General features: G+C 31.5%; 1 protein-coding gene across 1 annotated transcript in view; it reads left to right on the top strand.

The window, feature by feature from the left end:
- ABCA13 (ATP binding cassette subfamily A member 13) overlaps positions 1–26,279 on the top strand; it is a 504,928-nt gene extending 478,649 nt beyond the window's left edge. The window contains exons 60-62 of the mRNA XM_031957225.1: positions 21,046–21,151; positions 22,193–22,330; positions 24,930–26,279. Of these exons, the coding sequence (XP_031813085.1) occupies positions 21,046–21,151; positions 22,193–22,330; positions 24,930–24,959 (274 nt within the window). The 3' untranslated portion in view covers positions 24,960–26,279. The remainder of the gene's footprint in view (positions 1–21,045; positions 21,152–22,192; positions 22,331–24,929) is intronic.
- The last annotated feature ends 1,252 nt before the right edge of the window (positions 26,280–27,531 follow it).

The following is a 27,531-nucleotide window of genomic DNA, read 5'->3' as shown; positions in this document are numbered from 1 at the left end:
ATATTTGGAGTCAATGATATTGTACACAAATCCTTTTGCCTTTGTTTACTATCTGTGTAGGCTTAAGGAAGTTGCCTAATATCTCTGGGTGTCAGTTTCTTAAACTATAAAGTGCAGGTGGTTGTAATAGATAATGCCTAAATTAATTCCAATTCTAAGTTATAGGATCATATAATCTTAATTTTCTTTCCACTTGACCATACTGTGTCTTCATGTCACAGAAAATTTAACTTTTATTAAACATATCTGGTCATATCACTCCATTCTTCAAGCATCTTCAATGAATTTTGTTTCATTTTAAATAAACTAGAAATTTTTCAAACATGGCATTTGTAGCCCTTACCATCTGACTCTAAGCTATCTTTAAAGTTCTGTCATACTTCTACTCATGGTAAATTGTTTCTGTTACAAATATGCCTCAAATGAATCTTAAGGTAGTCCTGCTTCCATATCTTTGTTTATGCTGTTTCCTATGCCCAAATTAACCTGTTACTTACTACTCTCTATGTAAAAATTAAAATCTTTTTTTTTTTGGTATTCTGTGTTAGCTACTATGTAATATCTATTATCAATCTTCCAGTTAGAAATAAACTCTATATTCTTTGAATCAGCAGAAGATTTTATCTCTAGTATGAAGAGAATTAAAGAATATGTGTTGCATATATATACATATAATTACATACACACATATCTAGGCTTTTTACATAAAACAAAATCTATAAATGTAAACTAAGCCATTATTTATTATATATACATATACACATATATACATATCTATCTGTATCTATACATCTGTATCTATATCTATATATAGAACATGGTCTCTATGGGTAATGAAGCAAAATCTTATTAGAGGAAATTAATACAAGAAATAATTCAATGCATAATAGTAGTCAAGCCAAATAATTTAGTATCAACAGATCCAGATGGTTGGTAAGAATATTTAAACAGTTTAAAACATTCATTAACACTTAGGATGAAATGGAAGTGGAAGGTTTACATAATGCTTTAATGCTTCATAAAGGTTATACATACATTATCTCATCTGATCCTTACAATTCTGTGAGATACATGTTACAGTTATTATAGGTCTCAAATTCATTAATGAGCTAAAGGGATGTCTACCCCAAACATGTGAAGACTTCCACTGGTTGAATGAATAGATCTGTTCCTGTATCCATGAAGGTTGTTGAAACAGACGCTGTGGAGTACATGAAGTTTAGTCAGCTATAAAAGATGCCAACGTCATCCACTACATCCCAGATCATTGCAAGTCATTTTTTTCTTTTGTTTGGACTTTGATGACTCTGGAAAAGAGAGTAAAGTTAGTGATTTTGTATAGCCATGTCTCAATTAAATCCAATTTATGGTCAAGATATCACCACATGATACTATTTGTCCTCTCTGAAAAAGGACAAAAAACAATTATCAAAAAATTATCAATCCATTATGTAAGCATTATTATCTCTGCTCATTTCTCCTTTATTAATGATGTTGTAGTCTCATAGAAATGTATGTTTATTTCGATTTTAAAAAATTGCTCCAGAACAAAATTTTAAAATTTATTTTTATATAAAACACTGGGGCGATTTTTATTCATATTTATGGGTCTAAAAAGTATTTGTTTAAAGGAACTGAAATTACTGACCAACCAATAAGTACTTCATAAGTGACTTCCATATTCTCAAAGATTTAATATTTTAACAAAGGAAAATATTTGTGTATATAAATGTAAACTTATATAGAATGAATATAAAAGTCTAAACATAGATAAATATGAAGTATTTAAATACAAGGTAGTCTGAGAGGAAGAGCACTAGCAGGAAAGGTTTCCTGAAGATGATTTTTGAACTGAATATTGAGGGATGACAGAGATTATATGGGGTGGAACTGAGGAGTAAAAGCTTGATAATGTATTGGGATGGAAAATGAAGTAGACTTTTTAGGAAAAATAACAAAAAATTGCTAGTTTCACTGAATAGAAGAATGAAGAATGGGAAGAAATAAATAATGTTCCTGAAAAGATAGATTGGGGACAGGTAACAAAGTTTCTTAAAAACCTAATAGAAGGATTTAGGTTATCTAGACAACAGAGACACTTCTAGAGACAACAGAAAGCCACTTGTATTTATTGAGATGGGAAATAATATGATGAGATTTATGGTTAAGAAAAATCACATTACCACTAATGTGGAGAATAGACTGAAATGAGAAGAAATTTAGTCAGGAAGATCAATTAGGATCTGTTGCCATTATCCAGATGAATGATGAGGAAGGCCTGAAATAAAGGAATCAGCTAGGAGCAGTTTTGTGCAGGTAAAAACAAGATTTACAACTAATTGGTTAAATGGAAGAGAGTGTAAGGAATTGAGGATAAAGCCAAGGATATGAATCTGGGAGATCTGAAGAATATTGTTACCTTTTCCAGAAATAGGTAAGTGAAGAAGAGTCAGTTTAAGGAGAAAGATGAGTTTTATTTGAGACTTTTTGAAGTTGTTATATCTTTGATACAACCAGTTTAAAATCTCTTATTGGCAACTGGTGATGTTAGACTGGATCTATAAATCTTTTAGTTATTTGCATGGAGAGGATAATTAAATATGTAATATGGACCCACTAAGAGAGAATGTAAGCAGAATAAAAGAAGGTCCAGGAAAAAAGCTTTGGGAAACAATGATTGTTAGGATATATAGCATAGAGAAGAAAAGTGAGAGAATAAGCATTTGTATAGCATACACTATGTGCCAAATACTATGCTAGGTGTTTTACAAATATTTCATTTGATTCTGAGAACAATCCTTAGAGATCAGTACTATTATTATCTCTATTATATAACTGAGTAAGGGTTAAGTGATTTGAATACTAGCTAAAGTTTATATAACACTTTGTTCTGGGCACTGTGCTACATGCTTTATAATTTTTATCTCATTTGATTATCACAACTAACCTGAGAGGTTGGTGCTATTATTACCCCTTCCATTTTACAGATATGGAAACCAAGACAAATAGAAGTTAAAATGAATTGCCCAGATTTACACAGATAGTAAGTCTCTGAGGCCAAAGTTGAACTCAGATCTTTGTAATGCAGGCTTTCACCCCTGCATTATGTAGCTGTTTCAAGTAGGAAGGTGGAAGAATTTTTCTATAACTTAGCCCCCTTCACTGCTTACATTCTATTCAACCTTTGATCTTTAAAGAGAAAGAAGTCTCAGTTCTGCTATTTGTGATTTCAAATAAAGGTCATACATTGGTAAATATGAGTCAAAGAGGCATAATAAAGAAAAGAAAGCTTTTGTATTAACATATATGTTATTAGTCTTCTACAGAGCAACATTTCCATAGAAAGATGGGTAGTAATAATTAACTGCCTCATTAAACTTGATGGAATGAAATTCTAAAATAATAATCCTGACAGATCTTGCTGTCATATATTATAGCAAGCAAAGTTACTTAATACATCTTTATACTATCATGAAAAATAATAAAGTTGTATTCAAGAGGAGAGAGGAATATCTATTTTATCTAGACATCTTTTTTTTTTTATTTCAAGATTCATTTACTCTGATAGTGTTTCCATGTAACCCTAATAGATAAGCAGAAGCACAAGGTTAAAGCAAACAACATCATTGATTGAGAAGAAATGAAGGAAAGGGTAGAAAGAAGAAGGGAAAGAAAGAAGGAAGGAAAAGCTGAAAGTGGGAAAAAGGAAATATAGAGGGAAGAAACATATTCTATTATCCTTGTGGAGATTATACTTTAGTGCTTTCACACAGAAAATGTATAGGTTTTTAAAATGTGATATTTAGAAATTAAGTGAAAGTGTTAACTAAAGAAGGGAATTAAAAAAAAAAAGTTTTCCCATAGGGAATGCTATATAAGTTGAGCCTTGAAGGAAGCTGGATATTTTTAATGTAGGTTATGAGAAGAGCATGCTTGTTAGGCTTGGGCAGCAAGATGGCCAAAGGCATTGATATTGGAATAAAATGTTGATTTTGGAAAACAGAAAGTAGGGCAGTTTGTCAGGAACATAAAGTCCATATAGGTAGTAATGTGTATTAATCCTAGAAAAGTAGTATGAATCCACATTAGGAAAACTTTTTTTGTAAAACTGAGGAATTTGTGCTTTATCATGAGTCAAGGGGGAGCCAATGAAGGCTGTGAAAAAAAACATTCAGATTAATGTTTTAAGATTATTTTTCGGCATTTTTATGATTAAAGAGGAAAGAGCCTAGGGACTGGGATTCTAATTAGGAAACTAGTAATCTAGACAGGAGGTTAGGAGAGTGATCCACTAGCCATGTGATTAGAAAGCAATACAAATGATTTGTATGCAGAATCAATAAGCTTTAGTAGCTGTTTGGATATAAAATATGATAGACAAGAGAAAAAGAGGATTTCACAGTTACCAATCTTAGAAACTGGAATTATAATAATAGCTTCAACAAGATAAGTAAGGTTTGAAAGAAAAGCAGAGTTGTTGAAAGAAAAGCAAGAAAAGAAAAAAGCTGCTTTCTATATATGCTGAACTTGAAATGTCCATTGATGATCCCTGGAAAAATACCCAATAGGAAGGTTGTGGTTCTTTAGTAATTTTTCATTTGTATCTGACTCTTCGTGATCCATTTGGAGTTTTTTTGGCAAAGATACTGACATGGTTTGTCATTTCCTTCTCTAGCTCATTTTACAGTTAAGTAAACTGAGGCAAAGAAGGTTAAGTGAATTTCCCAGGATCACACAGTTTATAAGTTCTGATAATGTTATTTGAACTCAAGAAGAATCTTTCTGGGAATCTATCCAGTGGCATCACTTATCTATTCTAATAGAGAAATACTGGTCTTTTAAAATAAGATTTATTGATATTTTCTATCTCTAACAAAATCATAGTTGTTTGAAATATTCCATCTCCTCCAAGATAATTATGTCACTACAAATAGTATTTTTAGAGAAGAAAAAAAAATCAGTACCACTGATCAACATATTGAGAACAATCAAAACATTGTGCAACGTGTTGGATCTTCCAGGGCCAAAAAAGGTGTGGGTTGAGGATATCCTTTCATATCCCTTCATCTGAGTCCTTCTGATAAGGCAAGATAAAGTACCAGAAACTGAGTTCCCTTTTTGAGCTAAACAACCATGCATTCAAACTCTCCTGCAAAAATGTCAATTCTGATAGACTGGTCACATTATTTATACTCCAACAGTACACTTGCATAAAAGACTATTTTATGCAGAACTTACACAAGGCAGGTGCTCATTTGGAGGTCAGAGGAAGAGTTACAGGATACTGTCTATGAAGAACTTTGGAAATTGATTGTGTGACTTGGGAGACATTAGCAGAAGATCATGCAGTATGGCATGCCCACATCAAAAAATTCTGTGGAGAAAGAATTTCAGTAGCTCAAAAGGGCAAATTTAGAAATATCTTCTTCCATCATGATGTCATTTTGGTCCTTTTCAAACAAACAGCTTAATCTGTAAGAGTATGTTATATTTACTTTTAATGGTGGGTAGCCTTCTATCATTTACATTGTGGTTTTTGTGTATATTATTTTCTTTACTCTGATGACTTTACTTTGCATCAATTAATATAGATAGATCTTTCCATGCTTTTCTGTATTCATGTAAATAATTTTTTATAGAACAATAATCTTCCATTACAGTCATGTATCATAATGACTTGCAAATAAGAAGATAAGGATGGGTTGCTTTCTGGGCCACCGAAAGAATATCCATATTGATGTGATCATATATCCATTGGAGTGCCACTTTTGCTAAATCATGTTACTGTTCCTGCTACTGCTCCATGCTCATGTTCATGTACTGGACAATTCATAAATCTCATTTCTCATAATAACCCTGGGAGGTAAATTGTGCAAGTGGCTTTCCTATTCTTTAGGTGGGGAAATAGAACCAGGAAGGTCATGTGCAAGTTCACAGAAAGTAATTGAGAAAGATGAAAACTGGACTTAACACTTAGTGACTGCAAATCTATTTTCTCTGACTGTTGTTCATATTTTTTTCCCCCTGGATTTTTCTCCCTGGATCATTTTCTCCCTGATCATCTTTATACAATACCTCTCTAGTTTCTTTTAAAGTCTGAATTAAAATCCTATCTTTTACAGGATCCTTTCTATAAGCCTTTTATAATTTTTTTTTCGATTCTCAGCTAATTATTTCCTATTTATCCTATATATATGTATATTACTTATATATCTTTTGTGAATATATACATACAAATATACACATATATTATATGTTAAATATATATTATATTAATATATACACATATTAATGTATTAAAATATACATATAACATATATATGTGTGTGTATGTATGTGTTGTTTTCCCAATTATATTATAAGGTACTTGAGGTTATGGGTTGTTTTTTGACTCAATGATTAGCTCATAGTAGGCACTTTATAAATATTCATCCATTATTTGATAGCTACCATCTATGAACCAATAAATGTGGTCATTGACATGTTTGTGGTTTCAGTATTCCTGGAAAGGAAACTGTCCACCGATGCAGACTTGCAACTTCTACAATTTAAAATCACAGAGAATTACCTGAAGTCACGTCAAAGTTAACTGATTTTCCCACGTCACATAATTAGTATGCATCACTCTTGAACCCAGGTGTTACTAATTCAAGGCAAACTCTTTATAACATTGTTATCTCTGTGAATGATAAGAAATAATTTAAAAATAATATTGTTAGGTTTACAAAACATTTTTTCTTTTGTCTCAAAACTCTAGCCAGAGGGAGATAGTAGGTATAAATGGATAGACTAACGGACTTAGAATCAGAAAGATCCTAATTTAATGTATATCTAAACATAGTTCTGTCATCCTGGGTAAGTCACCTAGCCTCTCTGTGGTTCTGTTTTCTCAAGGTAAAGTGAGAGAGTCTGATTTGATGGCCTCATCTCAGGTCTCTCCTATTAATCATCTGAGGTAGGCAGTTGCCAAACTACTGCTTCTGCATAATGTACCTTATTATTTCCATACTCAAAAACTTCCATCTCTACTGCCTCTGGAATAAAATGCAAATTTATATTTGGCATTCAAAACCCTTCCCGATCTGGCTGGAATTTACCTTTCTAGACTGAGTTCACACAACTCTTTTTTTATATAATCTACCTTCCATAGTCACTGAACTATTGTATACACCCCCAAAATTCATTTACTAAGCCATTCCCTTATACCAGCTGTTCCTAATATTTGGAACTGCCTTCCTCCTCACCTCTTTCTTTAAATACCCAGCTTTCTTTAAAAAAAAGAAAGAAAGAAAGAAAGAAAGAACCCAGGAGCTCCCTCCTTTCTCAATGATCTGAAATTTTCCTGATTATCTATTTTTAATGTTCTCTGTATACTGAAAGTACTTACTGTTTACTTTCCAAATTTAGTTATTTATGCACAAATTATATCCTTTCCAATTCCATAAAAGTGTGACCTCATGAAGCGGCACAAGAAGGCAGTTGGGTTTTTGTCTTTTTATTTCTAGTACCTACCTGTCACAGTGCTCTGTACATAGTAGGCAATTAGAGACTACTTAATAAATAAAAGCCACTTATTATCTCCATTTTTTGAAACTGAGGAAATTGAAGCTCAAAGAAGTACAGAGACTTTCAGTCATCCAGGAAGAAATAGGAGTGATGGGTAATAAACTACCATCTTCTGACTACCAAGTCCATCGTTTTTCTTACTAGTCCATTGCTATTGGTAATGGTGACACTTGTCACCAGAGACCAAGCAAAATTTTTTTTGGGAAAGCTATGATAATTCCAAGTAAAAAGAGACTCCACTCTCCCTCATCAATGCTATCATCTGGGCAATGTCATCATTACCTTGATGTCTCCATGTGTACCAGCAGATGGCATACACATTAGGAAGTCACCTGGAAGGAATCAGCAACAGCTGGTGGCAGCAGCTGTATTATGCCTTTGGAACTGACCTCAGCAAAAGCCCAAAGCCTGGGGATAAGTATCAGCAAGTCAATAAAAACCATAGTTTTTTTTTTAATGCAAATTGTTGAAAGAAAATGAACCACCTGGTCTAGCTAAGGAGAGTAATAATATGTATAAAAATCATTAATAGATTGCCACACAATCTATAAGGTTTTTTTATATGTGTGACAACATGAAAAATGATGATTCCAAAACAAATAATAAAATGCAGAGGAATATCATTTTATCAAGTCCTTTTGTTTGTTACTTTTTAAAGAAAAGATGCATGATTTACATAGATTTATTAAAAAATAAAGAGCCCCATGCTCTGGGACTTTATATTTCAAAGGAGATTATAACACGGATATTTGCAAATAGATAACATTTTAAATTTTACCCTGAAAAAGAGAAATAAATTGCAAGGTAGGTAACAATTCTAATTAAGTATTCATGTAACTATGACTAAGAAGATGATGTCTTAAGAAGCTCTACTATGGGAAAATTTGAGTCCATTGAAAATGAAATTGTACTTATTAGATGTATTTACATATTTACATTTGTATGATAGATTATGCATTTATATGTATGTATTTCTCTCACTCTCCACATGTAGGTTCTCAATACTACTGAATAATGAAATTTAATTGTTATCCTTTGGGGTTTACATTTAAGTACCATGTAATATGATTTTCATGATTTATCAAAAATATTGTAGAATTTAAAAGCTGAGACCCTAGAAATAACTTAAGTAAACCCCCTGATTTGACAGAGAAGGAACTTGAGGCAAAAAAAAAAAAAAAAAAAAACAATGGAAATTATTTGTTCAAATTCCTTTATTTAATAAAAGATATGAAATTAGAACCCAAGTCTTCTGACTTGGAAGTCAACATGAATGTGTTCTTTTTATTAAAAAAACAATGATGGAATAGGAGGGGAAAATGAGTCTTGGTTTTTGTAAGTGATAGCTCACTTACAAAACTCACTCAACTGATAGCATTAATTTATCATCTCATTTATTTCCATGACTTCAGGCATTTGGATGGGATTAATGTTGACCCAATGTAATAACATCAGGAGAATTTAGGGATAACACAGTCTTTCTCTTTTGAGTTTTGCATTTAATGTGTTGCCTATCTAGGGCTTTGAGAATTCAAATTATGCAAAGTGTTTGCTCACAAATGCCAGCTCCTAGAAGTCCAACCATTGATCCTTAAGCAGGAAGAGATTATGTTTTTCTATTTTTTTTTCCTCCCTCTCCCATCTTTTTAAATAGTTTAAGTACTTGATTCTAATCTTTTGTGGAAATTTTGTTAAAAGGCCTTAAAAGGCAGTTTTATTTTGATGAAGTTGTTTAGGACCATATCAAAATAGGAAAGTAGAATTCGATTTATATTGTTGTGATCTATCTATCTATGTTCCTGGGATCAATGGATGGAATTTATTGGGAGGCAGAAACAGAACTTTAGCTCATTATAAGGAAAAACTTTCTAGTAATAAGACTATTCAAGAAATTAATGTACACAATTTGCAAACAAATATAAGATATTCAAATGTAAATTATGATTACTATGTAAAACAATGGGCTCACTATCACAGGAAAAATTTCAAAGTAGTCCTATAAGATCACTTTGAAATGTTGGAAAGGGAAAAGTAGATGTTCACAACATTTAATTTTAAATTAAATTCACAACATTTAAGTTTTATTTCCTTAATGATGATGATGATAAATATTCACCTAGGCATAATTAAATACCATTCTTACTAAATTTCAAGTATTATTACTAACTTCTTAGTTTAATTTTAGCCTCTTGTGGTCTATAAATGTCAGGTATGATACAATTATTTTAAGTATCCAAATCTTTCAAATTGTAATTTACCATTCACACATTTGGGTTTTAGAATAAGTGAGGTGAAGCTTTTTATGTGTTATGGATACCTTCCTAAGTCTGCTGAAGCATATGGACCCCATCTCTGAATAATGTCTTTAAATTTATAAAAGAAAATGTATAGGATTACATCCAAACCCTCTAATTATATTGAAATATGCTAAACAAAATATGTAAAAAAGAAATTTGTAAACTCTTAAGAATTCCTGTCTAATGTAAAAATCAAAACCACCCAATAATATCATGTTATGCATTGATGTATAAACCAACAAAAACATCATTTTTTAAAATTAGAAGGCAGTTCTGCAGACATCAGGAAAAAAACAACTAAATATTTCCATATCCTCTTTTATGTGTATAGGTACTTTCCTACAACTAGTTCCCTCTTTACCTAATGCTACGACTACCATCATCATCACCACTACTACCACTGCCATCACTACTACTACTTCTCCAATCTGCTTCTTCCCTTCCTATTCCTCTTATTCCAAATAAGTATCCATCACTTACATTCTACTTTAGGTTTGCAAAGCACTTAACATATGTTAACCATTTTGAGCAGATCACTTTAATCTTATTTGTATATGCAGAATAAATAAGGTATTGTGCATTTAAATAATCCTGTTTTTAAAGAACCTAATTTTAAATATAAAGTTTGTTTTAAAAACTTATTTTCCTTTGCTTTTACATCACATTTATTTCTGAATATATCATCTCTTCCTTAAGAAAGAAACATATTTCAGCAAAATAATTGACAAGTGCTTAACAATGAAATGCATTCCATATATTCCATTTCTCCAAGGAAAGAGGGGAGATGTGTTTCCCTCCCTTTTCTGGGGCCAAACTTCATTATTTAAATTTTCTGCATTAAATTTGGTTTTATTGACTTTGTATTAACATATTCATTGAATATATTGTTTTTCTGGTCTGCTTACTTTATTCTGTACCAGTTTATAGAAATCCTCCCATTTTCTTTGAATTCTTCATATTTGTTGTTTATTGCATAGTACTACTTCATTACCTTAATGCATTTTGTTAATACAATATCCAGTCAATGGCTATGTCCTTGTTTTTCAGTTCTTTGTATATTCAAAAAAAGTGTTGTGATGAATATTTTAGTATATATGGGACTTTTCTTTCCATCTTTGATCTTCTTGAGGCTATTTCTCTGGCAATAGGCTCCCCGATACAAAAGGTTTGGACAGTCAGACCGTTGCCCCCACCCTACTTCCAACTGATCTTAAATTCCTACTTATAAAAATAAAGCATCTCTTTACATCCAACAGTTTCAAAATCTGGATTATTCATTGCTACTACTTTAAAACTCACCTGCGAGGAAGTGTGCCACACTGGCTATTCTAGATCCATTTGGGAATAGAGGAAGAGAAAATACCAGCAGTGTAGCACCAGCTCAAGACACTGGTATTCATAGCAAAAACTTGGTAGCCATCTTAAAAGCTAGCCTTTAAAGGGCTAGCATAGGAAAGAGTTTTTTGATATCTTTTTCTGTTCCCAGAAAGCCAAAATCAAAACAAGGGACAGAAGAACAGAAGTAGATTTGGACTTGAGGAGCTCTCCACAAATGAAATGTAATAATGTGGAGTTTTTAGCTGAAGTCTTTAAGCAATGACTGGATAATGACTTATTAGGTCTCTTGTAGAGGAAATTTTTGTGAAGTAAGAGATTGGATTCAATAATGTCAGAGGTCCTTCCTGAGAGGGCAAAATCTGTGCCCATTCCATTACTACTCAGTAATTACTTGCCTTTTGAAATAAGCCTGGATAGGTAATTTCTATATGGTCACAGCAGGCTCCCTAGGCAGGAGCACATGGGTCCCTGAAGGTGATGTTTTTCTTCAAAATAAAAAGGCAGACTTAGAGAAACCTAGAGTTTAAGATGAAGTCAGTGCTTGGGAAGATGCCTATGGTATTGGGAGAGTATTAGAGTCTTTGAAAGCGCTCACAAAGCACTAATATGGACCCTAAGAACACCTATATTTGTATCAAGTTGGGTCTAACATACTGAATCTAAAATTGCATCCAGGGGATTTAGATTACAGAGTGATTTGTACTCTTCAATCCAGGGACCTTTCTCCTCTAGTTTAAGCCTCCTTCAGCGCTGGACCTTTCCTAACTGAGAACTCTAGAATGGGTTTCTGGGACATGGTCCCACAAAGAATTCACTTTCAGGCCTACTTTGACTGTCCATTCCAAGACTCACTTTCAAAAAAATTAACAACAAAACTAATAATATTCCCTTTTCAAGTTCTAGGCACTCCTGCAAAACACCAAGGGTCAAAAGAAAAAGTAAACAGGGGGACTATTCTGGCTAGATTGGTAGAGTAAGTCAGAAAATTCCAACCTCACCAAATGTCCTCCGCAAACAAAAATAAAATTGTGTCTCCCAGTGAACATAGAAGGCTGAAAAACAAATAAGACTTGAGGCAGAAGCAGGGTTCTCTTGGAACATATGGAGAAGCCCCAAAGAAAGACTCCATGATTGGTGTTTAAGTGGTATGAGGTGTAAACACCTCTGGAGTGAGAGCTCCTTACAAAATTACAGAAAATCTGGAGAACTATCAGAAACATTTTAAGTCACATATTAAATTATGAAATAAGAAATTGAAGAGGTACAGCTCAGTTTAATAAATTATATCCCTTTTCTGTAGCTTGCTTATTTTGGTGGGGCAGGAGGCTTGGTGACGCATGATTAAGAGGATCACTCATAATATAATCATGGAAGATCAGCCAAAAGCAAGCAGTTTTGTGACCTAGATAAAGTTTAGAAATCACTCCTTTTTTTATCCCCATCTCCCTGAATATTCCCTGGTTGCTTTCACCCTATCAAAAATGACATCCCACAGAAAATAAATGTCTGCATGTGGCATTTTCTTTTGTCAAATATATAGATATTTATCTTTTAAAAAAAGTAATATTAAAAATGCTAAACTCAGTTTGATTCTTGAATCTTATGTACTATCTCTACTCTTAGGTCCATGAAAAAAATATTTCATTGAATAGTCATTTAAAAGGAATGAACAAAAAAAAAGGAAAAGGAGGTATAATAAAGACTTAGCAACGTCATCTTAATAACTTTTTCCCCATAGGACTTTAAAATGGAGTCATTTCAACAGGTGATTATTGAGCACTTTCAGGGATTTTGGATTCATATTGTTTAAGGCTGTGTTTTTACTCAGATTTCCAAATGCTGGAGACTTTCAAACTGGCAGAAAACTACTCCAGTTAGAATGTAACTTTTCACTGTATTCTACTGTGGGCTTTTCTCTCTGCTTTTTTTGTGTTATGCAGAGAGGAAACCAGTCGCATGGCCACTGTTATTTTCATTGACCTTCTGGGGACTTCTGTGCATAAAGCAGCCTGCTGTCTGATTACTACTGGGAGAAACTCCTGAGTTGATCAACCCATCCACTACTGAAAGCTGTGATGCCAAAATATTATAAGCTCAAGTATCAGAGGGGAACAGTTTGAAAAGCCAGAAACATTTTCCTTTTTGGAAAGTATTTTTTTCTTCTTTTTCATCCTTATTCCCAATGGCTTTCATACTGTCCAGAATTAAGAATAGCACGGAAGCCACAGAGGCTTCACTGTTTAACACTAATCAGGATTTTGATTTATTTGCTTTGGAAAATGTGCCGCATGCAGCATTTTCATTTTATGAGCCTGCCCAACATCTCTATGAGCCAGCGTTTTTTTTTTTTTTTCCTCCTGGTAATTCAGCAAGGGCTGTGTACAGATGCCAGTAGGCTGATAAGAATTAATGATCTCTTGTAAAAAAGGTTGCCTTAGTTTGCCTTTCCATTAAATTGAACAACCTGGTTAATTGTATCCATTTTTGTAACATCTTCCTTATTGTCACATGTGTTTCTGCGGGGCTATATTAGACATTTATAAGATTTAATTAGAGTTCTGTTAATTGCATGTTAATGTGAAGACATCATTGGGAGAGTAAGCAACTGTTGGGGTACTGAAAGGTTCTGTTGTCTCCAGGAATGTGGTCTCAGATTGGTTTTATTTTATTTTTTAAGCATCAGTGATAAATGTCATGCTTATAGACCAATCTTCTTTTCCAAGACAACTGAATGCAGTCCCTTCTTTGCAATCTGAAGAAATACAGAAGAAATTTTCTGCTATGTGTTAGATTTTTATCCATATGAAAGTTGCTTTCTCCTCCTCTATATAACATAGAGGTGACTGATATAATTCATTAATATATGAATTTGTTTTTATTTTAATCATGACATTTCACAAGTGAGGTTTATTTTTTTCAAATATTGAATTACTGGAGTTATCTATTTTTGGTCAAATTGAGTGTTTCATATTTTATAGGTATTCATCTCTTTCTTTGATCTATTCTCTTATAAAATATATCTGTCTTATACATTAAAATTAATTATTTGTTGTGGTTTCTCTCCTCCCCTTTTTATTTTCTATTAATTTGATTTTCCTTTATGTTTCAGTTAAATTAGCTGGCAGTATGTAAACAATACTGATATTTTAGAAAATAAAAGTTATATATTTTTCATTAATTCAATAACGTTGGGTTAATATTACTTTTTTAAAACCACCTTTTAATTATATATATATATATATAAAAATAGCTATAATTACAACTATAATGACATATAAATTTATATATATGTGTGTGTATATGTGTGTGTCTGTTTGTGTGTCCAGATCTATTATCTCAGTGTTAAATTGGTAGAAACTCCTCTAATTGATATAAATTTGAAATTCATTTATAATATATATATTATATATATAATATATATATTATATATAATATATATAATAATATAATATAATAATATATATTTATTTATAATAGTATTCTGTTGTCACATTTCCATCATTCCCAATTTCTAATCAGGGTGACTATCTACCTATTCTTATGAGCCCCCATATATGCAAATATTATTTTTTGCCCAAATTTTTGAATGCATTTATTTTGTTAATGAATATGAAAATAATTGGTGAGTTATACCAATTAAATTTTGATTATTAAATTTTAATTTAATTAAATTTGTTAAATTTGTTAAATTTTAATGTCAATATTTTTGTTCTCCATCTCACTTTCCTTCATTTCTGAACAAGAAAACAATGCTGTCTTTGGGCTGGATGAAGCATATTCAAGCCTAAAAATGAAGTTCTAAATAATTCATTAAACCCACTAAAATATATATCATGATGGCACTTAGGAGAAAGAATATAATTTCTTTGGAAGTACATTCAAATATGTATGACTGTATAAGCATATATAGATATATTTTTCTTATCAGTCTCAATGTGCATAAATGATGTCAAAATGCAATATTTTTAGGATAAATAGAATGGCTGTTACTTTAGTTTCTTCAAGTATAAAATAGATGGAGATGATTTTCTGTTCCACAGAGAGGTTTAGGTATGCATATTTTGAAGGTTATGTGAAGAACACAGTATGCAGAATGGACTGTTTGAAAATTTGAAATGCAATAAATTGAGAATATTAGTGCCTAGTTCAAGTGGAAGTGCTTTTTAAAAGTTTAATATTTACAATGGCACCAAACTCTCAGAACATGTTTTTTGGTGACAAGAATCTACATGTTTGATGATTTCACAAGCTGTTTGAATAAAAGTTGTATATGATTCATATAATTTCTTCAGAGGCTTACATCATTGAATATGTGTATCGTCAGTAAGAGAAAAGAGAACCTAACATAAATTGGATACCTGAAATAAAGTTATAATTAATGAATCTAAAAACCATTATAACTATATTTAATACATGCATGTTGACATCATTTGTTTAAATGTATTTCAATTTACTACTGTGAGACTTGGAAGATATTTAATCCTCATATTCCTTTCTTTATAAAATTAAACAACTTATTATTAACTTTTTTCTCCACAAAGGTTTTTTTTTTTTTTGTCCCATTCATCATTTTTCTTCATCTCTCTACATAACTTTCTACTAACATTTCCCCCTCCATACTTTTAATTTACCCAGGTTACCATGACACTGTTTTCTTCTGGTTCTCTTCCTTTTTGTCAACTTGCTCCTTCTCATGCTTTTTTGCTGAATCTTCAGGTTATGTCAACTTAATATGAATTTCCCCTAAAGTTCTGTTCTGGGCCTTTCTTTCACTATACTATTTTGCTTGTTGATCTTTTCAGCTCCCATAAACTCTATTATCATGTCAGTACTTATGGTTCTCAAACCTACTTCTCCAGCCCTTACTACTTTCTAACCTCCATGCCTGATTTCAGCCACATCTCAAACTAGACATCACCTAAATATTCAAAACAAAACATTTTCAAAAATAAATCCATTACTACTGCTATCTTTCTACTCATCTGGGCTGGCATCTAATTGTTATCCACGAACTCTATTCCTTCCTTCCTTCCTTCTTCCTCCCTCCCTCCTTTCCTTCCTTCCTTTCCTTCCTTTCCTTCCTTCCTTCCTTCCTTCCTTCCTTCCTTCCTTCCTTCCTTCCTTCCTCCCTCCCTCCCTCCCTCCCTCTCTCTCTCTCTCTCTCTCTTTCTCTCCCTTCCTTCCTTCCTTCCTTCGTTCCTTCCTTTTTTTCTTTCTCTGTGCTTTTTCATTTATCTTAAAATTTGACTGTTTTTTTCAAATTTGCAAATATTTATAGACTATTCCCATCTCATGATATCTCTATTGTTATTATAAAATAGTTATGTAAAATTAATAATGCAGTATTTCATCTGAAAATTCATGTCATATTTTATACAATTACTGCTTTTCACTTCTCACTTAAAAAATAACAGAAAGCCATGTTCTTTTCCTTGTATCCTCAATCTACAGAAATAAAAAAAGAAAAGAAAAACAGATTTCTTTTGCCAAATATACAGTCAGGCAAATGAAGTCCCATAGTCTATACACACTTACGTGTGTGTGTGTGCTTTTAGGGATGTTTTCTCATCTGCCCTCTGGAATAATGAATAGTCATTATATTAATCATAATCCTGACATTCAGAGTTATTTGTGTTTACACATTGTCCTTGCATAAATTACTTTCCATATGCTCCTTTTATCCATTAGTTTATAAAAGCATTTTAAAATGTTCATTTTTATAGTGCTAATGTTAAAGGATAAAGTGTTTTCATTTTCACTTCATCCAACATTAGTCCGTATAAGTCTTTCCATATCTATTCTAAATCATCATCTCATTTTTATACCATAATAATACCTCATCATATTCATATGCTAACAACTTATTTAGTCCTTCTTCAACTGATAGACATTGTCTTAAGTTTAGTTTTCTAGTTTTTTTTTTTTCCATCTAGGAACAAATTTAGAATTAATGAATCTACCAAAAAGAGCTGTAATATATATTTTTATACACAACTTACCTCTTTCTTTCTTTTCTCTCACTTGCATCTAAACCTTGCACTTGAATATCTGAGTCAAATAGTACTCACTGTTTACTAACTTCTATAATTCCAAATTGCTTTCCAAAATTATTGTACCAATTCACAGATTTATTAAGTGCATCATTGTTCCTGTTTTCCCACCTCAGTGTTATCTTGACCACTCTGATGAATGTGAGATGGAATCTCAAAATTGCTTTAATTTGCATTCCTCTAATTTGTAATGAATTGGAATATTTTTCTAGACTGTAGATTGTCTCATTTTCTTCTATTTAAAAATTCCTGTTCATATTTCATGATAATTTGTCGATTGAGGAATGACTGTTTTCCTTATAAATTTAAATACATTTCTTGGAAATAAAAACTTAAATGAACCAACTTGCTGCAAAGGTTTTCCCTTCCAATTATGTTTTTTTATTCTTATTTATGCAAAATTTATATTTTGCATAATTAAACTTTTCTACTTTATCTTTTGTGATCCTCTCTATTTCTTTCTTGTCAGGAACTTTTCTCTTATCCAAATATCCAAGAAATAATGATCCTTCTCCCATATTTCTCAAATTTGTTTATGAAGTGATCTTTTATAAGTAGATTACATATTCATTTAGAGGAATCTTTTTATAAGGTATTTATGTAAATCAAATTTCATCCAAATTACTTTAAAAGAATTTTTTTTTTTAAAATAATGAAGCCATATCCCTGTAGCTGGGGTCTTTGTGTTTATCCAGTTCTAGGGTATTAAACATACCCTATGTTGTATACCTAATCTCTTCTAATGTTTTATGTCTCTTTGTCTCTATCGCTGTCAAATTGTTTTAAAAAATTAATATTTTGTAGTGTAGTTTATGATCTGGTGCTGCTAATTCCATTACCCTCCATTTTTATTTCTTTATACATTTTATACTGTTAGTTGTTTTCATCATCTCTCTTGTGGTTTTTGGCATTTTAAAAATTATATAATGTAATCCTTTGGCATTTGCGCTTGACATTATATTCAATCGGTAAAGTAACTTAGTATCATTTTTATTTTATTGATTCATCCTACCCATGCACAATTAATATTTTCTCAATTATTTAGGCTTGTCTTTATTTGACTAAACATTCCCTCCCCATTTCTAGATATATAGTTTTTTTTTTTTTTTGGTGTGTGTGTATGTGTGTGTGTGTGAGTCAGAAAGTAGACTCCCAAGCACTTAATATGTTTTTAGTAGCTTAATTTTTTTCACCATGTGCAGAAGTCTCCCCATCTTCATCTCTATTTCCTGACTTTCTTCACATCCCAACTAAATTTTTCCTATAAGGAACCTTATTTATTCCCCTTTAATGCAACCTTCTTCCCTCCATTTACTCTTTCAATTTTTTTCCTATATATAGCTTGTTTGTACTGTGTGTGTGTGTGTGTGTGTGTGTGTGTGTGTGTGTATTTATTTACCAAGAAGTTTTTACTTCACTCCAGTTTCTTCTGATGTAAAAATAAAAACAAACACTTAAAATAGATGAAGTTATTGTCATTTTTATTTTCTCCATAAAAAAGTTTTCATTTCATTATGTATGTAATGAGACAATCTGTTGATTATTTTCATTTTATCTTGTATACAGATTATTTGTACATAGTTTTTATGTGTTGTCTCTGTGAGCTTCTTGAATTTAAGGATATAACAGTTTATTGCTTTTCTTTATACCCTCAATGCTTACCATAATGTTAAGCACATAACAGGTTATTTGAAATGTACTTATTGACACACACACACACACACATATATATATGCATCATTCATATTATCATATACCCATTTATGGATTGCTTTGAATTTAAGATTTTTGAGCCCAAGTTCTGATTTGGATTTTGTCATATATATATATTGACCAGAGCATTAGAACAAATGATCTCTAATAGTTCCTTCTAGTGACTTATATGTCACATTGATTTTTGGAAACTCTTATTGTATTCATGAGGAAACTGAGGTCTACGAAGTTTGAATGATTTATCCAAGGTCTCTTAGGCAGAGATGTGATTTAGCTATGATCTTATGGCACTAATATTTATTATACTCATGGACTCACAGATAATAGTGCTATCTGACCTCCAGAGAAATTACTGGCAGACCTTGAGAGAACAGCTATAAGCCTAGTAGAAAATAAAAAAGTCTATAGGATTTACTTTTAGCTCTATACTTTTATTTCTTAGTTCTTTTAATATTTATAGATGACCTGAATTGAAAATTTGTTCATCCTTTTATGATGTAAGGTATAAGTATGTAATCCATTCACTAATCAAAATTTTATTGATTTTATTTAATAAAAAATTCTAATAAGTTTTATCTAATTTCCAGACCTGGATTATTGGATATAGTCTGGTGGTTAGTTTGCTTACTAGAAGACTTTCTTCATTCCTGTATATCCTCCATTCAACCACCAAAGTGATTTTTCTAAAGTTTCAGTCCAATCATCATCACTGCATATTCCATAAACTTTAATGGCTCCTATCATCTCCAGTAACAAATAAAAAATCCCATGTTTGATATTCAAAGCCATTCATAGTTTGGCTCCCAACCTTTCCAATATTCTTATGCTTTCTGCCCCATAACTTCCACTTACTTTTTCTTCCTGAGAATCTGGCCTGTTTGCTGTTCCAGAAACAAGATTTCTTAGCTCTCTCTCTCTCTCTATTTTTTTTTTTGTCTGACCTCTTTCCCTGGAATGCTCACCTTCCTCATGTTTATCTACTGGTTTACCTTAAATTGGTAGTTAAATCTTACCAGGTACAGGATGCCTTTCTTAATTCCTCTTAGTTCTAGTGCCTTCTCTAATTAATACTTCCTATTTATTCATACATTAATACACATATTTTTGTTTGTTGTTTCCTTATTCTAGAAAATAAATTTCTTCAAAGGCAAAGATTATCATTTGCCTTTCTTTGGATTCTCAGGCCTATTACAGTGTCTGTCTGACACAATATAGGCATTTACTAAATGTTTATTAGTCACTTAGTCAACTGACTAAAAGCTAGAAAAAACTTAGAGATCACAATATAATCCACTCATTTTATAGCTTAGTATAGAAAGGCTAAGAGACTAGAATAAGAACTTGTATCAAGGTTTTTCAATTCCAAATTCCATGTCCTTTTTTTTGGAGCTGGCTCTCTGTTTTGTTTTCTTCCTTTTTCCTTTATGTAATGTGCACTAGGAATGCATAAGATATGTTAAAATGAATTTACATTATAAGTGAAAAATCATAGTCCATTTTTTAGAAACCTATATTATGTTAAGTCCTATAAAATATGAGACATCCCTTGCTTTCAAGGAATCACAATTTAAAGGATGGTGGTGAGGTTATTAAGCCCTGGGATGTGATGATATCATACTAAGGTATGATATGATCTGGGGAGGTATGAATTTCTGAGTTAATTAAATCTTGTAGAATGATTCAATGATGAAAAATAGGAAACGAGCCTAGTGGAAAATGATGAGGAAAAATTCCCTGGGTATTATCTTTAAATGTAGAAGGATCAGGAAGGAAATTCCCAATATCTACATCCAGCCAATCTCTCCAGGGAGAGAAAGGGAGGGGCACCAGTGGTTGCAAGAGTTAAGAATGTATAATTTTCTGAATCAATTTCACCTCATTTTTAACATTAACAGGGAGAATTGCTATTATTTTCATAGGCATGGATGGTTGTTATTAAACTGTTCAATATAAAAGAGAATTTGACCAATGTAATAATAATATTTAGGAGTAGCTCTATATTGTAGAAATTGTAGGAATTGTATATAGAAGTAAATATTCATTGTAGAAACACCTCCTTATTTATTTCACTCAACTTCCAGGTTTGGAGCTGGATATACTGTCAAAGTTTGGCTAAGCCAAACAGCAAGTCAACATAATGCCATTTCTGACTCTCTTAAACTCCACTTCCCAGGAATCCAATTTAAGGTAATACTGAAATTTTCAATCATTCTTTAGAAACGCCATTTGTTTGATGACCTATAGGAAAAAAAAGACTGTTTTAATGTCTTTTCCTTGCTTTCTTTTCTATTTCTATGAAGTAATAGAAAAATAGAATTGTTTTGCCCATGTTATAAGACACAGGAAATCCCTGTGTCTCCCCAAAAAAATGAGCAACTGGTTTTGTTTAGCAACTCTAAAAAAAAAAAAAAGAGCTTGTTATATATAGCTGAAGTTGAATATATTGTCCTCTTCTTTCTATTCACCAGAGATAACACTAGTGCAAAACTCTTATTTTCAGAATGCCAGATTTTAATAGGTGATTAAAAATATGCTATTTTTTGCTGGGTTTGTAATGCTCTAGGGCTTTGTAAAATGTGTAGTTATAGAATAAATGTAAAATTATTTCAAACTCTTGTGTGCCGTTGTATGCATAGGAAAACTAAGTCAATCAATTTGATTTATGCCCTTTTTGGCTCACTATTTTGTTGTTTTTAATGCTTCTTTTCAGCTTTCTTTCCTTCACTTGCAGTATCATTTATCATAATGGCTTTGTGCCCATATGCAATATATTAGGTTCTCTGAGTAGAAACTGCTGGGTATAAGATTGTACTTCTCTACTATCATGTATATTGCCTTCCTGTTATATTTTTACCATTACAGGGAGTTACCACCCCTACTACAAAAACTATCAATTTACTCTCCTGATCTCACTCTTCTCTCCAGAAGGCATTACTATAAACATATTTATTTATTTTTCTTTCATGCTTTGTTCAAGTGTATTAAAATTCTTCTCTCTCTGTAAAAAAGGAAATGTAGACCATGCAATGCAACTTCATTTTCTCATTTTCACTCAGATTAATAACAAAAAATATTAGTTCTATATCCACTAGATAGAAGTCTGACCTGGTTTAAATCATATATATACTATTCTGTGTTTGCAGGGGTGTAAACAGAATTAATAATAATTGTGTAGATTTACATGGGTCTATTCTTTTGCTAACTAACATTATATGATTTTTTTTTTAGAGACAACACCTCAATTTATTGGAATACCATGTTCCACAAAGATGTGGGTGCTTGGCTGACTTGTTCAAAGTTCTAGAGAACAATAAGACTTTGCTGAACATCAAACATTACTCTATTAATCAAACGACTTTAGAACAGGTACCGTGTTTCAGAATAAATAAATCTGTATTTGAAGTTTTCCATCTGGTATTGTTAGATACATATAACATTGATTAAATTCTCTTAGTAAAATAAACATAAAATATTAGAAATTACATTAACTTTTTAAAAAATACATTGTATTATATCATTGTTTGATTTTTCTAGAACTATGATTCTTTCTGGCCAAATAATTTTATACAAAATATAAAATTATACTACTACTACTAAGTAATATTTATATTGAGCATTAGTTTCTTAAAATTATATATATATATATATATATTATATGGAGAGAGAGAGAGAGAGAGAGAGAGAGAGAGAGAGAGAGAGATACTTTTCAACATTCTTTGCAAAATCTTGTATTCCAAATTTTTTTACCTCCCTTCCTCAGGTATTTGCTATTACAATGTCCATTTTATATACATGGAAACTAATAGAAATTAAATGACTTTCTCAGCATCATGAAGGAATAATAAGTATTTGAATTTGTTCCATATATTATATCTGATAACTAGTTTATCTCTGATAGAATCCTACATACCTGAAACTTTTAAAACTTAAATTCAGATATAAAATGGGTTAAGATCATTTCTCTTATACATACAGGTGGGTACAGGTACATAATATGCGTGTAGGCTTATATACACACATATATAAAGTTATTAAATCAAAAACACAAAAAAGACCTCTGCTGAGAAAGGTATTCCAATTTAATTTTATAAAGACACATACATGATGCATATCTACATATATAAATGTGAAAAATATAAAACTTAAATTTTGCTTATATGATAGTCAAGTCACAGGGCTGATTTTTATTAAAAATTATTATGATATTTATGTAGAAGAAAATATCTAGGTGATTCATTAATATTCTGAATAATTATCTCATAGAATTTATTTGAAGAAGGAACATGTACAGTGAAAAGAATACCAACCTTAGATTTAGAATATCTCTGTTTCAATCTTGTTTCTATTACTTATTAGTCTGTACAATTAATTAGCAGTATGACTCTTCACAAATCTTTTAATCTATATAAGACCCAGTTTTCTCTCTTATAAAAATGAAAATACACATGTTCTATCATAAAGAGGAAAATGCTCTAAAAGTAATATAATGTGATCTAAAAGTAGCTATCATTGTTATTAGTGATGGTTGCAATTCCTGCCAGAAAAGGAACCAAGGTATAGTGGAAAGACCACTGATTTGGGGGAGGGTCAATGAAATTGGATGCAGAAAAAATATATTTTAATTTCCACTACTCTCCAATTAAAATTTAATGGTGGTTTTAAAAACATAAAAATTATACTGAAAAGTTTTTTACCCTTTTGCAGAATGCCAAACACACACACACTCCTAAGATTAAGAACTTCTACTTTTACTGGTCATGGCTTGGCAAAAAGTTTGTTAACTGTTTAATAATGTGAATAAAGACCAATTATATACAGGGGAAAGCATTCCACCACTAAATTCAGTAAACTCAGCAGCTAGTTTCAGGATCGAAATAGTCTTTGGATTAAGTGCTGCCTCCTAATGGCTAACCCTAATTCTCCAAGGGGCTGTTTCATGGCATTTCTTCTTGGCCTGTTTATTTTGCATAGTGTCTGTCTGTCATTGTGAATCTGTTTCATCTTGTTGACTTAAGAGCAGTTTTAAAGGCTCAGGGATTCAGTGGACTGTGTTTAATACATTCATTAAAACAATACCCAAAAAATGCTACCAAAAAAAAAAAAAAAAAAAGAGAAACAAAAAACAAAAACGTCTACTTTAGAATCAGAGCAATTGGGTTCATATCCTACCTCTGGTACCAATTATAAATCTGGGAACAAAGCATTTATCCTCTCTGAGCCTTAGCTTTTTCACTTCTCAGATTAAGGGGTTGTATTTTGATGACTTCTCACATTTTTTCTAGCTCTAAAATGTCCTATTTTGTGAAGAACTAACATCATTGAGATCACAGATTCATTTATGTATTAAACTATTCAGAAAATAGGACCTGATCTGAGATTTCACTGGTTAAGGGCAATATCAATTGAGAACTCCTTCAAACAATGAAGATCAATACCTTTTCTGCAACTTATAGTCTTAGAAAGTTGCATAGACCACTAATAAGTTAAGTAACTTAGTTTCATATAATTAATTGGTGCGAGGTGAGAATTGAACTAACTCAAATCTGCTTGGTTCTAAGTCTGCCTCTATCCATTATTCCAAATTTCCTCTCATTAAATTATTATTAATAGCATTAATAACAATATTTTGTAGTTGTAGTAATTGTAGTAGTCAAAATAGTAGTAACAATAATCAGCAAATAAACATTTATTAAGCTTGCACAATATGTTATGCCAAGTGCCAAGTTCTGGGGATACAAAAAAGGGCAAAAAAAATCTTAGTTTGAGAGTCAACAAAGTATAGATGCAACTTGAATTGGAATTTAGAAACATAAATATCTCATCTGATAATATAGATTGTTTTCAACAAAGACAAAAATAGTGTTTACTGGGAAAAATAAACAACTTTCTGAGGAATTGAGACATTAATAAATTGGACCACTTCTTGCCTTCCAACAACATTGAATATTTACATTCTGTCTTGCAGGTCTTTATTAGTTTTGCTACCCAGCAGTAGCAAACTTCTATCCTGTTTTTGAATATTTCTCCAACTATATTCATCCAAATCCTGATGTCCATCTAGCTTCTGAAGAGGTTCTAAGCAGTGGAAAACAACTCTCCTCATGAGGAAAGGCTCATGGTTCAGCAATTGAAAGAAGCAATCAAACTCCTCTCTTTACCTTAGATATGAGAATAAGTCTGAAAAGCTAAGTGACTTCTACAAAGCCACACAGATAATTCATGGACTAGACAAGAAACAGTCTATCCATTCCTTGTCCAGTTCTATTTCCTTTGGGTATATTAGCATAATTTGTTTATTTGCCAACTCAAATGAGATCATTTTCAAGTCATGAATTCATTGAACTGTAATGCTGTGACAAGGAAAATGTCTTTCACAAATGATGTTATACAAATGATGCTCTCTATATACATTAAAACACTTATTATTTAGTCCTGCAGCCATATTAAATAAATTGAACAAGGTCCCATAAATTATACATGACAGAATATTCCCTCAGGCCTTCAGATTTCAATATTTCTTTTTTGGGAAGTGGAAAAAGCTTTAATAGTGATAAATTGTGCTTTTCTTGACTTTGGTCTTAATTTCCTCTGTTTCTAAAAAAAAAAGAATTGGATCCTATGTAATGGAATACAAGTAAAAAGCCTCAAGGATATAACATTGACCAATAGCATTTTAGGTGAATTCAATTTCTTATAACTTTATAAAATGAGGTCTTTAAAAATATTATCAATTGGAGAAGGAATCCATTTTGTATTGAAATAAAATTGTCATTTAAAAAATATATATATTTAAAATAATAATAATAGTTATCATTTATAGAGTGTTAACATCGAGATGTTTGACATATGTTATATTATTTGGTTTTCTGTAGTCAAAAAGTGATCAGAATTTTTCAGGGCAAAAACTGCTCAACTTATTTTTGCTAATATCATCTGGAAACCTATTGAAGGGTGACTAATTTAATTTTAACTTGATTTATTTGTGCAAATGAAGTCATTGAATAATGTTCTGTGTTAATTTAGGATAAAAATCTTCTTGGTAACATATTTTCTTTGCTATAGTGGCATATAATTAAAATCTTGCCAGATACAACTGTTCTTAATTGAAGCATTTTGCAAGGGTGATATTCAAATCTTAGGCCTTCTTAGCCATTCAAGGATTATTTTGCCAGGAGTGGCTTTGAGCCATATCCATGTAATTCTTTCTTAAAGATACTGTGTGTTTTTTTTTTTTTTTTTACATGTTAATCTATATTCATTTTGCAAAGTAGGAAATATAATTATTTTGTATTAAATTTTTTAAAAAATTCTGAATTATAACCAATCTTAAAGCAATGAATAAATTAATGTTCTTGAATTTGGCCTGGTTCTTGGGTATTCTGTTTGTGGTTATATTTTTCTTATTTGTAGCTTTATTTGTAATCTTTAGGAATTAAATTTAATTCAAGAAAAATAAAAATGAAGCTATTCTTAAATGTTAAGAAGGTTAAAATCATATTGAATTGTAGAGTGCTAGGTTGAAGGTAGGTTGATTTTTTTTCTTCTCTGTTTCAGCTAGAATATAGATAATGCTGAAGTTTCAAGGTATGTCATTGAATAATTTCTTTAAAAAATAACAGAGGGAAAACATACTAAAGACCATATCCCACAAGACTGAATATAAAAGGTCAAATCTTATGTTAATGTTGAAAATGTCATTGCTTCTTTGAATCTCTCAAATGTTTTATGTCTTTGGAGTTACTTGTTGTCTTAGGGCCTATGGGCTTAAGGTCAAAACATGTGAGGATTATTAAAAAAATGTACCTTTCTCTGAAAGCAAGATTGATTCATGAGGTTTCCAGTAGAGATTAAAATCTGAAACATTTAAAAAATGGGAGTAATTAGCATAATTAATGTTTCAGTGCTTATTATTACAACTATAAAGATCAACTTCATTCTCAGAGAAATGAAAGAGATTATGGTATGGTTGATAGAGTACTAGATTTGGAGTAAGGAATACTTGATTTTAAATTCTAGACTTGATACTTACCAGCTATAAGAACCTGTGTGCCTCATTTTCTTAACCATAAAATGAAGTTGGATAAAGTGATCTCCAAGATCTCTTTCACTTTTATATCAATGAAAAAAGTAACTACCATTTCCCCTTAGAACTGGAGGATCCAGCCAATCTGATGTGGTTCTCCTATCTCCTCTACTTCCTTCCAAAGTTCTTACCTATCTTCATAACATCTCTTAGATTTGTTCCCTCCTCTCTCCTGATACTGTCACTGAAGTTGTATAGGTCCTTATCAGTTCATGTATAGCCTCTGGCAATAACATTATAGTTGACCTCTCAGCTTTAAGCTTCAGTCTATCCAACTATCAAAGTGATATTTCTAAACCACTGATCTGAAAATGTCACTCTCCCCATTTAATAAATTCCAATCATTCTCTATTACTTTTGAGGATCAAATATAAAACCCTCTATTTGGTTTGCAAAGTTTTTCCTGACTTGGCTCTATCTTCCTTTTCTATCTTCCTTATAGCTTACTCTCCTCCACATACACTACCATTTAATGATCCTGACC

Source organism: Sarcophilus harrisii, chromosome 1, assembly GCF_902635505.1.
Source record: "Sarcophilus harrisii chromosome 1, mSarHar1.11, whole genome shotgun sequence".
Classification (NCBI taxonomy): Eukaryota; Metazoa; Chordata; class Mammalia; order Dasyuromorphia; family Dasyuridae; genus Sarcophilus; species Sarcophilus harrisii.
This window is presented reverse-complemented; position numbering and strand designations above follow the sequence as displayed.